General features: G+C 40.2%; 1 protein-coding gene across 3 annotated transcripts in view; it reads right to left on the bottom strand.

Annotated features, from left to right (window-relative positions):
* LOC142387960 (fibroblast growth factor 12-like) overlaps positions 1-13,628 on the bottom strand; it is a 62,591-nt gene continuing 48,963 nt past the window's right edge. For all 3 annotated transcript variants that reach the window (XM_075472745.1, XM_075472744.1, XM_075472743.1), the window contains exons 3-5: positions 11,553-11,656; positions 2,549-2,747; positions 1-328 (exon numbers count right to left, since the gene is read on the bottom strand). In XM_075472745.1, coding sequence (XP_075328860.1) covers positions 180-328; positions 2,549-2,747; positions 11,553-11,656 — 452 coding nt within the window. In that variant the 3' untranslated portion in view covers positions 1-179. The remainder of the gene's footprint in view (positions 329-2,548; positions 2,748-11,552; positions 11,657-13,628) is intronic.

A 13,628-nucleotide genomic window follows, 5' to 3' on the forward strand; every position in this document is an offset into this window, starting at 1 on the left:
TCCCCTCCCCCGCTGATTTAAAATATTTCATCACCAGTGAAAAGATTCCCCCATTTTTTTTTAGCTTCTTTTGTTTTCTTCGTCGTGGCGGTTGTCGTCGTTGGTGTGGTTGTAGTTGCTGAACAGAGGGAGCGTTAAAATGGGAGTTCTCCTCCTCGTCCTGCGGGTGGCGCTGCAGGCTACGACGCCTCCCGCTCTGTGGAGGAGTCGGGCTGCCGCGGCTCCCGGTCCAGGCTCCGGGCGCGCCCGCTGTTCAGCGTCGGGCTCCGTGACGACTTCAGCAGCTTCTCCTCCAGCTCGTGCAGCGACGGCTCCTTGTACATGCAGACTGCAGGGGTGGGGGGGGGGGGGGACAGAACAGCTGTGTTAGAGGTCAGAGGTCAGAAGTCACCACTCTGCGCTGGGAGGAGGATTCACAGGATTCAGAAAATGTCCAAATAAAAACTCTGAAAGAGCACCGGAAAGCTGGAGAACTGTTGATCAGGACTTTAAATACTGCTCAGTGGGGTCATATGGCACTGAAAGGATCGGATTATTGGCTAAATTATAGAGCTGGGCAACAATTAAAATGTTTAATCTAATTAATCGCATGATTTCCCTGATTAATCGCAATTAATCGCATGATTCCCCTGATTAATTGCAATTATTCGCAATTAATCGCATGATTTCCCTGATTAATCCCAATGAATCGCATGATTTCGCTGATTAATCGCATGATTTCTCAGATTAAACGCGATTAATCGCATGATTTCCCTGATTAATCGCGATTTATTGCAGGATTTCCCTGATTAATCTCAATTAATCACATGATTTCCTTGATTAATCGCAGGATTTCCCTGATTAATCACAATTAATCGATTGATTTCCTTGATTAATCGCATGATTTCCCTGATTAATCACATTTGTACGCAGAATCCAAAACTGTATCCAAAAGTAGTGTTTAGCTTCTAACATTAAAAGATTACTTTCTTTTCCGGTTCCGCAGCAGACAGCAACAGACTTTTACAAAATAAAAGCCTGTGAGCAACAGATTTTTACAAAATAAAATAATAAAAAATAATAATAATAATAATAAAAAACTGCTTTAATGCGCGATAAAATATGTATAGGCTTTAAATAATTAGCCCTAATTAGCCCAGCCCGACTAAATCACAATCAGACTGAGTTATTAAGTGCATGTAGACACCTTAATCTGACTAAGAACTGGATCGGATGGGATTCAGACCCCGAGATAACTGGGTTAAAGTCACTCTAACCTGCTTGTAGACGCTGAAGCGCGTGGTGAATCAGACTTTGCGTTCTGAGCATGCTCCAGATGTTTTCCCGGGGTCGTGACCCGGAAGTCAAAGGAGACGATATTCCTGTTGTTGTCGCCGTCAGAAAGAAACAAACAACGCGATGGAGAATGCTCCGTTGGGCATCGAGTTTGTGCAACAAGCAGCTCATCACAGAGCAAATGTAGAGGGACGTAGCTTCATCTGGCTCTGCGTTCTCCATCTTTCTCCAATGCCTGAGTTTGTTGTTGTTGTTGGTGGTGAAGAGGTCAACAGGAAGTGGCTCTATTAGCAACAGCTGGAGTGGGTACAGCGCCACCTATCATACCGGGGTATGACACGCTTTGTGCCTCTGATCCCATTCATTCACCGCCAGATATCCAAGGAGAATTACCCTCGCTCAGCTCATTCTGATTGTAATTTAGCCAATAATCTGATCCTTTCAGAGCCATGTGACCCCACTGAGTGATGTCATCCTCTCTAAACAACTATTATCCAGGAAACTCCATAAGTTTGTGTGAATCCATCACCTCGTTTATGCAATAAACACATAATTAGAGCTTTGCAAAAGTCTGGTGAACAGAACAAATGTCAGAACTTCTGCTGTTTGTGGGTGAAAAACAGCCTTTTTTACATTGTAAACACACAACAGGGATGAAGGGAAGGAGGAAGAGGATGGCGATGGTTGGCAGATGTACTAAATAAAGATGGGGGATCTGAAAGCAGAGACAGATCCTCATGTCTCCTGTTAAACCTCCATCTGTGATATTAGAGCTTCACCTCCTCCTCAGACTCATTCACTTCTGAACTCCCTCATGGTCGGAGTCAACGCTTCACCGCTGCTTCAGGGCTTTGACTTAAAAAGCTCCGGAAACATAAACTGGAATGGAACAAAACTTTATCATCCACTCATTTCTCTTTATTTCATGAAAAATAAACTCAATTAATCACATGATTTCCCTGATTAATCGCAATTAATCGCAAAATAAACTCATCTTATATTTATAAAGAAGTATGAAAGTGAGGTGAAGCTCATCCTTATCATATATCATATCAATATATAAGAGCATTTACGGGAGGTGGGGATGTTTAAAAAAGTGAAGGGGCCCCACAACGCTTCCCTGAGGAACCCCATAATCAAACCAGTCAGACCTGAGACGCTCTTCCTCCTCCCCCTCATCGTCTTCAGCTCAGGCCGTGGACCTGCTCTGTCCTGTAGGTGAAACTGAGATGAAACCTGAAACATCTGGAGTCCAGGTGTGTGCTGGTCTCACCTTCGATGGGTCTGGGGACGAAGTGTGAGCACGGTTTGGTTTTCTTCACTCGGTTCCCCTTCATGATCACCCCGTCCTTGTTGAGACCCAGGAACCAGGCCCGGCCCGACTCGTGCTGCCGGTACAGCGTGGAGGAGTAGATGACGTAGTAGTTCTCAAAGACGGACTCCTTGAACTTGCACTCTGATGTGAACACATCCTGAAACAGACACGAGACAGAATCCAAACATCAGACTTCATGTCAGCTCAACTTCAGAAAAGCTTCATCAGAGTTATTAAAAACTGTGTTTTTATCTGTTTGGGGATCAGAGATCATCACAAACACAGATCAATATTATTCAACAAGACAGAGACCGCAGATAGAGACTAAAGACAGAGACTAAAGACAGAAACTGCAGACAGAGACTGCAGACAGAGACTAAAGACAGAGACTAAAGACAGAGACTAAAGACAGAGACAGTTTCTGCCACACCTTCCTTTCTGCTACACTTTGTCAGCTGATTTATATTTTATTTTGTTATCTGGAGCGATATAATTTCCCTTTGGGGATGAATAAAGTATCACTGAATTGAGTTGTATTCAAATGCCACTGCTGAGTTTATCTTATTAAATAAATAGGTCATCCTGTTAAAACCTCCTGCAGCATTTGATGACTGCAGGAGAAATAACTAGATACCTCATTCTAAATACTGTGTACTCTACATCACTCTGATGTAAGTTACCTCATTCATTTTATAGTTATTATGAACTAAAACACTATATTTAACCCACGGGTATTATGAAAATGTACTAGACTGGATTGATAATGGAATATATGCTAATACAAAGAAAGCTTTCTGGCCCAAAAACAACAGTGAAAAATAAGTTTGAGCTGGCTGGTATGGGTTGAAACTGGCTTGATCCAGATTGATTAGCTAAGAGGAAACCTGAGGTGTTATCTGAGAGTTAAACCATTAGCAGAGATGGATCGCTTTCAGGGCAAAAAGGGTTATTTTTTAAAGAAAAGGCAGGGCTTTCCAGGAATGAAAGCGTGCACAATGCTACTGCAAAATCAGTCTTTTTCCCCTGGGGAGGAATCAGGTTAATTCTTCTTTTCCTGAATAAACTCTACTGCATCAAACTTGCTCATCTCCAGGGTCTTTTTGCTTCCAGTAACTTTGAAGGTGTTTTTCTTAAAGTGCTGAGAGGAGTCCTGAGTCGAACTTTGTTTTCCCAACATGATCATTGAAGGGAATCTTAAATGTTAAACCTCTTCCTGGTCCTGCAGAGACTCTGACAGCTCCTGGTTCTGGATTAGGATGTCTGTATTATATCTTCTATTAAAGAGATAGATGCATCTAATGCATCTTAAAGTGTTATCTTGAAAAAAAAAATCAAGTTTCTTATCTCAAGGAAGCAGGTGAAGGACTTATGCAGATTAAAGTGCTTCCTGAGTTTTCCTCAACACACTCAGGACTGTTGGATCAGCCTCAGGACTGAGTGGGACATCCTGAGGAAATGAGTGATTCTCACACAACAGGAGAATTTCAAAAACTGAACTGAATTTGTTGTAGAAGTTGATGAACATAAAACGAGACATCGTCTGCATATCGTGAGATCTGAATTCTTTCGTCTGAGCTTAAGAAACTTGAAATCAATATTAAACTGGTGCTGAACAACCAACAGAGGATATAACTCAGAGAGGAATCAGACTTGTATTTTATGTGTTTAGTATAAAACCAAAAAGAATTTATCAAACAAAAAGAAACTTTAGCTTAAGGACAGAAATGTTTACGTTTCATTTGACATCTTTCTAAATGTAAGCCGTCTAAGTTTAAATCTGAGAGCAGACTTTATTTAGTAAGGCTGTAAGACACTCTGAAAACCTCTTTAAGGTTAAAATATTCATGAGAGTGCATCTTTTGTAACATCTCTTTTCCTTTTCCTGACCCGTCCTTCACAGAGCAGGAAGCTGCGTCGGCCTCGTTCCGCTGAACTTTGTTAACAATCTGCAGCCGGTAAGATTTAACGTCCCAGTTTAGCACATTTCACTGCCCTCCAGATATAACAGGTGTGTGCATGTGTGAGTGTGCACCCTCTGGATATACCAGGTGGTCAAGTCGAGTCAATCAGAGCAGAACAGCCCCCCCACCCTCAACACAACATCATCAGCGGCTCTTCTGTGGACTTTAAATGTTATTCAGTCATAAATATTATTCATCTGTAGAGTTTAAACTAGGGCTGGGCAACGATTAAAATGTTTAATCTAATTAATCGCATGATTTCTCTGATTAATCACGATTAATCGCATTTGTACGCAGAATCCAAAAATGAATCCAAAAGTAGCGTATAGCTTTTAGCATTTAGCTTTATTTTAAATGTGCTGCCATATGAATGAAAGTGCCATAACATTTGTTGTGCAAACACACTTTTAACATCAGCATCTTTCTGTAGTTTTTATGTAGAAGCCTCGCTCCACTGTCTGTTTCCTTGAATGACTTGCTGCTATCAGTTGTGTGTTTTGCCTTTAAGTGATATTTTAGACTGGAACTACTACGCTGAGAAGACAATTCAACTTGGCTGTAAATGCAGAAGTTTTTTATTGAATTAATTTTGAAATGCGTGCTTTTATGTTGAAACAAGTAAAACAGGAAGTAGCGCCGGTTAGCTCCGTTAGCTTCACACCTGTAGCGGTGATGTTAGCTGCTGGTTTATCTTTATTTTATTCCTCCATGCTTGGTGGTGTTTGCTGTAACTGTGTGAATGTGATGCAGAGGAGAAGTGGAAGTTAAAGAATCCTAGTTCTGACCGTGCAGATTGCCTCTGGGGAATGACTCTGCCCTTTGATTATTTATTGGTACCGACGACAATGCTAAGAATGCTATTTCTTTAATGATTACAACAACTAATGTTGTCTTTTACTTTGTTTACTCGAACATTTAGTTCTACGGTGTTGATGTGGCGTTAATAAACATCTGTGAGAAGACAACTCGCCCAGCCCTAGTTTAAATCTTTAGAAGTTAAAGGTTCTCTGTTTCAGAGCAACATCAGATGAAACTAACTGAGAAGATTAAGCATGGGCCAAACAAGAAGTCATTACGTTTCCCTGCAGATCAGGATCTCTATAAAGTAAAGTACAGCGTCAGCTTCAACAGAAGGATTTAAGAGGTGGAGCTGAAAGCCTTTTCTTTGTTTAAGCATCACGATGTTTGTGCTACGGACTCGGATAATCTGACACTGCTTCAGCTTTGTGTGGAACGATCCAACATTTCTCCTAAAAACTGATGCACTGAAGGCCAGGTTTGTGAAACGTGTGATCGTCCGCATAGAGTGAGCTTTTATTAAAGCAAAAAGGAGTGGAACCGGAAAGGAGCCAAAAGCAAAAGCTTATTTTCTAAACTCGACACCACAAAATAACCCAAAGAATTGTTATTAATCCATCTGCAAAGCTGCAGCAGAAGCTCCATCATAGATGTTACAGCTTAAAAAATGGACTTAATTGACTAAAATAACCAATTGAGCTGATCTGAAATGAACTAGACTGTAAGCTCCATGTGTTAATTTCATGCTTTCACACTGAAAACAGATTATTAAACCTCATTCTTTACGTTTTGAATCTTACTGTGAGGCCAGCGGTGATGTTTCCCATCCTGGGATCACGTTAAAATAACAAGAAATGTTCCTGTTTCCTTCCTGAACTTTAAATCATCTCAGCTGAACTACAGTTTAGATCTCTGACCTATTACAAAGTTAAATGTGATTTTATCTTTGTTGAAATGGCTCATCTTGTAACTCTTACAGGAAATATCTTGCTCCTCTCAGAGCAAACGCACTCGTGCAGAGGATCATCTCCTCATCTCTCCATCTCGTTTCTCACGCTGCGCACAAACAAGCGAAGAATTGCATTTTAAAGTTTTATGGAAGGAGCACAAATGAATTATGGATGATCCAGGATCTCGCCGAGGTAAAGCGGCAACATAGCTGCAACTGAAAGTTGTGTTCTGCTCGGCGATCAGGCCCCACGATTTCACCGGGAATGTGTTTTAAAGTGAGTTCGAACACAAAAAGGCAGGAGAATTCGATCTGTCTGACGAAGTGACGGAAACGTCCTGAATGAGATAATGTTTAAACAAGAAAACCACTTCCTGGAAGAAGTGAGAAGCCAGTGGAGAAACTTTGTGTTCGAAACCGAATACTACATACTGCATACTACATACTGCATACTACATACTGCATACTACATACTACATACTGCATACTACATACTGCATACTGCATACTACATACTGCATACTACATACTGCATACTGCATACTACATACTGCATACTACATACTCCATACTAAATACTACATACTGCATACTGCATACTATATACTACACATACTGCATACTACATACTGCATACTGCATACTGCATACTACATACTGCATACTGCATACTACATACTGCATACTACATACTGCATACTGTATACTACATACTGCATACTGCATACTGTATACTACATACTACATACTGTATACTACATACTGCATACTGCATACTGCATACTACATACTGCATACTGCATACTACATACTACATACTACATACTGCATACTGTATACTACATACTGCATACTGCATACTGCATACTACATACTGCATACTGTATACTACATACTGCATACTGCATACTACATACTGCATACTACATACTGCATACTACATACTGCATACTACATACTACATACTGCATACTACATACTGCATACTGCATACTGCATACTGCATACTACATACTGCATACTACATACTGCATACTACATACTACATACTGCATACTACATACTGCATACTGCATACTACATACTGCATACTACATACTGCATACTGCATACTACATACTGCATACTGCATACTACATACTACATACTGCATACTATATACTGCATACTGCATACTACATACTGCATACTGCATACTGCATACTACATACTACATACTGCATACTGCATACTGCATACTACATACTGCATACTGCATACTACATACTGCATACTGCATACTACATACTACATACTGCATACTATATACTGCATACTGCATACTACATACTGCATACTGCATACTGCATACTGCATACTACATACTGCATACTGCATACTACATACTGCATACTGCATACTACATACTACATACTGCATACTATATACTGCATACTGCATACTACATACTGCATACTGCATACTGCATACTACATACTGCATACTGCATACTACATACTACATACTACATACTGCATACTGCATACTATATACTACACATACTGCATACTACATACTGCATACTGCATACTGCATACTACATACTGCATTCTGCATACTACATACTGCATACTACATACTACATACTGCATACTGCATACTACATACTGCATACTGCATACTACATACTGCATACTACATACTGCATACTGCATACTGCATACTACATACTGCATACTACATACTGCATACTGCATACTGCATACTACATACTACATACTGCATACTGCATACTACATACTGCATACTGCATACTGCATACTACATACTGCATACTGCATACTACATACTACATACTACATACTACATACTGCATACTGCATACTACATACTGCATACTACATACTGCATACTGCATACTACATACTGCATACTACATACTCCATACTAAATACTACATACTGCATACTGCATACTATATACTACACATACTGCATACTACATACTGCATACTGCATACTGCATACTACATACTGCATACTGCATACTACATACTGCATACTACATACTGCATACTGCATACTACATACTGCATACTACATACTGCATACTAAATACTACATACTGCATACTGCATACTATATACTACACATACTGCATACTACATACTGCATACTGCATACTGCATACTACATACTGCATACTGCATACTACATACTGCATACTACATACTACATACTACATACTGCATACTGCATACTACATACTGCATACTGCATACTGCATACTGCATACTGCATACTACATACTGCATACTGCATACTGCATACTACATACTGCATACTGCATACTGCATACTACATACTGCATACTACATACTGCATACTGCATACTACATACTGCATACTGCATACTACATACTGCATACTGCATACTTACATACTGCATACTGCATACTGCATACTACATACTGCATACTACATACTGCATACTGCATACTGCATACTGCATACTACATACTGCATACTGCATACTGCATACTGCATACTACATACTGCATACTACATACTGCATACTGCATACTGCATACTGCATACTGCATACTACATACTGCATACTACATACTGCATACTACATACTGCATACTGCATACTACATACTGCATACTACATACTGCATACTGCATACTACATACTGCATACTGCATACTACATACTGCATACTACATACTGCATACTGCATACTGCATACTACATACTGCATACTACATACTGCATACTGCATACTACATACTGCATACCGAAATCAGCCGGCCTGAAGCTGATTTCCCTTAAGCTCTAAACTCTGTAAACTTTAGCAACATTTGAAACATTTTCAGGAGAGAAAGTGGTCGTTTAGATCCCCAACGTGTTGAAAACCTGACAAAATACCGGCTGTTTACATTTTTGTTCCCACGAATTCGGCGCTACTAAAGCTAGCCGCAGTGAGCAACGCACTTCCTGTTATTTTCACAAAATAAAATACCCGTTGCCTTTTATCACAGGGAAAGCCATTACCATACAATTGGTGCTTTTGTTTTGAAAACAGGAAGTGAAGCTACCCTCGTTGTAGCTAGCTTGAAACTGCCGTTTTGACAGGAAATGACGATCGGCGACGTCACGTTACGTTGCATCTTGGGTAGTTTGAGTATGAGTAGTAACCTCATGATGCATACCCAACATTTCGTAGAATCTAGTATGCATCCGGGAACTTCTCGCTTACTCAAACTCACATACTAACTCAGACAGTTAGTAGGAGTAGTAGGAGAAGTATGCGGTTTGGAACACAGACTTTATCTTGTGGTCAGATTCTTTTAAAGGTGACATTTTCTGCCCTTTTATGCTCTTTTAAACAATTTTCTGAGGTCTTATTGAGCTGTTTGAGACTTAAGATTGAAATATCTGTTGGTTTAGCACAGCGGCCCTCTGAGTTATCGGGCTGTTTTCAGCGGGGACACTTAGCACGTTAGCAGCAGATGCTAATGGAACGATGCTTTCTCATCAACAGGAGTGGACAACAAACAAAGTGACACACCATCAGCCCCTCTGATCCATCAGACTCGTGCACACCGTGCACAGAACAGACTGGCTCCGTCACACGAGGCTCTTTTTATAAACCCTGATTTATCATCACACAGAACTTTGATTCTGCACTTTATAAGCAGTCAGCGGCTGTTCTATCTTTAGAGGTTTTTGATCTATTTTCACACATAAAAGCAGCTTTTTTACAGACTGCTGCTGAGATCTACTCTTATTGTAATCTCCGTATAATTCATTCTTTATTTATTACTCATCATTTATGCATCTCATTAACAGGAAGCCGGTGGGAAGCATGAGTGTGTTGCTGCTTCAGATTCTACATTTGGTCCTAAAGACTCTGAGAAGACTCTGAAAGTCATTTATTTATAACGGGATGGAAAATCTAAGCGTCTTTCTTATTCTTTAAACTTCCCCTTGTTAAATCTTTAGAAGTTAAAGGTTCTCTGTTTCAGAGCAACATCAGATGAAACTAACTGAGAAGTTTAATTATTTTACACTATTTTATAGATTCAGAGTCAGTTTCATCTCTGATACGGGAACCTCTGAAGGAAACAAAGCTGAACAAGCTGAAGCCTAACCTGGAGTCTCTGTGTCCCAGCTGCTATTCTTCATCTGAATAAGCTATTCCATTAACTTGTTTTTATTTTGAATGGGAATCTAACTGGTTTTTAAACTTATTTTTTATTGTTCAGTGTCTGTTTCTGCTGCAATAACTGCAAAACAAATCAGCTTAACCTATTCTAACCCACCATCTCGTAGCATTTAATCATGTGTAACTTGTTTAAATTTAACTTTTCTTTGTTTAAGCATCATGGTGTTTGTGCTACGGACTCGGATAATCTGACACTGCTTCAGCTTTGTGTGGAACGATCCAACATTTCTCCTAAAAACTGATGCACTGAAGGTCAGGTTTGTAAAACGTGTGATCGTCTGCATAGAATGAGCTTTTATTAAAGCAAAAAGGAGTGGAACCGGAAAAGAGCCAAAAAGCAAAAGCTTATTTTCTAAACCTCCTAAAAACTGATGCACTGAAGGTCACACCAGAAAAAATCTAAATATTACCAAGTATATTTGTCTCACTGAGTATCTCATTACACTTAATTTAAGACACAACTGCCTAAGAATCACCATTTCAGCCAGATATAGGGACTTGTTTTAATACAAAACATCTTGAATATCTTGTTAAGTGAAAAAGTCTTGAAAACAAATTGTTTTGAGTCACATTTCATATGAAACAAGCTTTTTTTTTTTTTTTACATTTGAAGAGGTTTTTAAGCTAATTTCAAGATCACTTTTAACTCAAAAGTCCTAAATATCACATTTTATTTCAAGAAATCTGGACAAGCCGATTTTCACTAGTTCCATTGGCAGATTTTTTTGCTTATTTCAAGCAAAAAACGTCTTTTATTTGTTGTTTTCTTACTTATTTTTGGAGGGGCATTTTTTCCAGTGCAGGTTTGTAAAACGTGTGATCGTCTGCATAGAATGAGCTTTTATTAAAGCACAAAAGAGTGTTGGATGGAACCCGGAAAGGAGCCAAAACCACAAAACAACCCAAAGATTTTAGAGAAAAGAGCAGAATTGTTATTAAGTTGCAGACGGGATGGAAAACCTAAAGTCTTTCTTATTCTTTAAACTCGTCAGACTCCTGCGCTGAGCACAGGTCAGCGGCCGGGCGGCGGGACAGGGTTTCTTACTGATGTGTAGAGGAATCCCTCAGCGTTCATGGCCACGTAGAGCGTCGCCTTCACTCCCTGGATGGCCACGACCCTCAAACCCACCGGGATCAGGTTGAACAGAGCTGCAGGAGACACACAGAGAGCGAACAGCGTCATTAAACGAACACCTGAGCACATCAAACCGGCCGAACAAAGCTGGATCCGTAACGGGGCTTAAAATCCTCCGCAGCCCGCTGACGTGCCGCTGCGCCCGCAGCTGATAAAACCACAGAAGAAGAACGAATAAAAGAGAGAAGGAGGCGACGGAGGGACCGAGCGATGAGAGGTGATTTAATCCTCGGGGACAGAGAGCTGCAGTGTGGGTGAGGCGGGGGAGGAGGAGGAAGAGGCCTGTGGCGATGCTGCTGCTAATCCTCCTTTATTTAACTCAGATGATCTGAGAGGAAACCAAAACATCTCCTCCTCCTCTTGTCCTCTTTAGAGCTGCTGGTGTTCAGCAGTGAAGCCGATCTGCTGCAGGAACGTGACGGAAAACTGTTGTTTTCCACATCTGAACCTGACATCCTGCAGCTCCTGTTGCTCTGACAGAGAGTTCAAACATCTGGTGCTTCAGGTGGAGAGAAACTTTAATGATGACAAACATCCAGATGTTCAGGAAAAAGCCACAAAAATTTAAAACAGCTGCAAAACAGCTGGAACCGAAGCTGCAGGATGGAGAAACAGGGTTCAGGTGAGCTGATCCATCTGCTGTGACCTTTAAAGTGTCCTGATCAGCAGTTCTGCAGCTTCCTGAAGCTCTCTCAGAGTTTAAAAACACTAAAAATGTTTGCTGTTTCCATCTATAGTGGAACAAACTGCCAGTGGAGATTAAACTTTCACCAAATGGAGACATTTTTAAATCCAGGTTAAAGACATTTCTGTTCTCATGTGTCTATGCTGAAATCTGCACGATATCTTTGAACTTATCTGGACTGTTGCTGGTTTTTAAATTCATTTAAATGATTTTATTTGTTTCTCTTTATATTCTTCTATGTATTTTTAATGCTTCTTCCACTCCCTGCTGCAATGCTTTTATTTTATGTAAAGCACTTTGAACTGTTTTGTACATGAAATGTGCTATACAAATAAATTTGATTTGATTTTGATTTGATTGTTTTTAGAACGACAGAGAAAGACTTTTTACTTTTGATGGAACCGCTTAGAAAGTGGACTCAATTTTTCAATTTATGAGCAAAAACATGTAATTTCTGTTAGTCCTAATCAGCAGTTCTGCAGCTCTCTGAAGCTCTCTCAGAGTTTCTCTTTGGACATTTCCTGCTTCTTCCCTCATCTTCAGTCCAGTCCGTGTACCTGAGCATCTTCAGAGGAATGTGTTTTTCTTTGTTAAGCCACTTAACTCTGAGCTGTGAACCATTCAGGCAGGAAAAAGGCTCCTAACTCAAGGGATGAACCAGTGTTGTGTAATCCTGTCCAAATTATTTGAAGCATCTACAGCCATGCTAGCAGCTAACATCCTGTGCTAACACTCAAAGCACTTTGAATTGCCTTGTGTACGAATTGTGCTCTACAAAAAAAATAAACTTGCCTAACATGCTAGTAGTTGCTAACATGTTAGCAGTTAGCATAACTTATACATCATCCTTCCTCTGTAATGTTAAACCTGTTCATGTGGGCTTTAAGCATCTATAGCCATGCTAGCAACTCAGAGATCCTGTGCTAACATGCTAGCAGTTGCTCATCTGCTAGCATGTAAAGTTGTAAAGTTCAGAAAAGTTCTGGTTCTGCCTCAGATTCTGGGTTTAGGTTCATGTTGGAACATGTTTCAGTGAATCTCTGCAGCTGTTACCATGGAAACATCTGCAGATATTCACTTTAAAGCTGCTCAGAACTGAACTAACTCTGGTTCTGCCTCAGATTCTGGGTTTAGGTTCATGTTGGAACATGTTTCAGTGAATCTCTGCAGCTGTTACCATGGAAACATCTGCAGATATTCACTTTAAAGCTGCTCAGAACTGAACTAACTCTGGTTCTGCCTCAGATTCTGGGTTTATGTTCATGTTGGAACATGTTTCAGTGAATCTCTGCAGCTGCTTC

The sequence above is a fragment of the Odontesthes bonariensis genome, chromosome 9, assembly GCF_027942865.1.
Source record: "Odontesthes bonariensis isolate fOdoBon6 chromosome 9, fOdoBon6.hap1, whole genome shotgun sequence".
NCBI classification, from domain to species: domain Eukaryota; kingdom Metazoa; phylum Chordata; class Actinopteri; order Atheriniformes; family Atherinopsidae; genus Odontesthes; species Odontesthes bonariensis.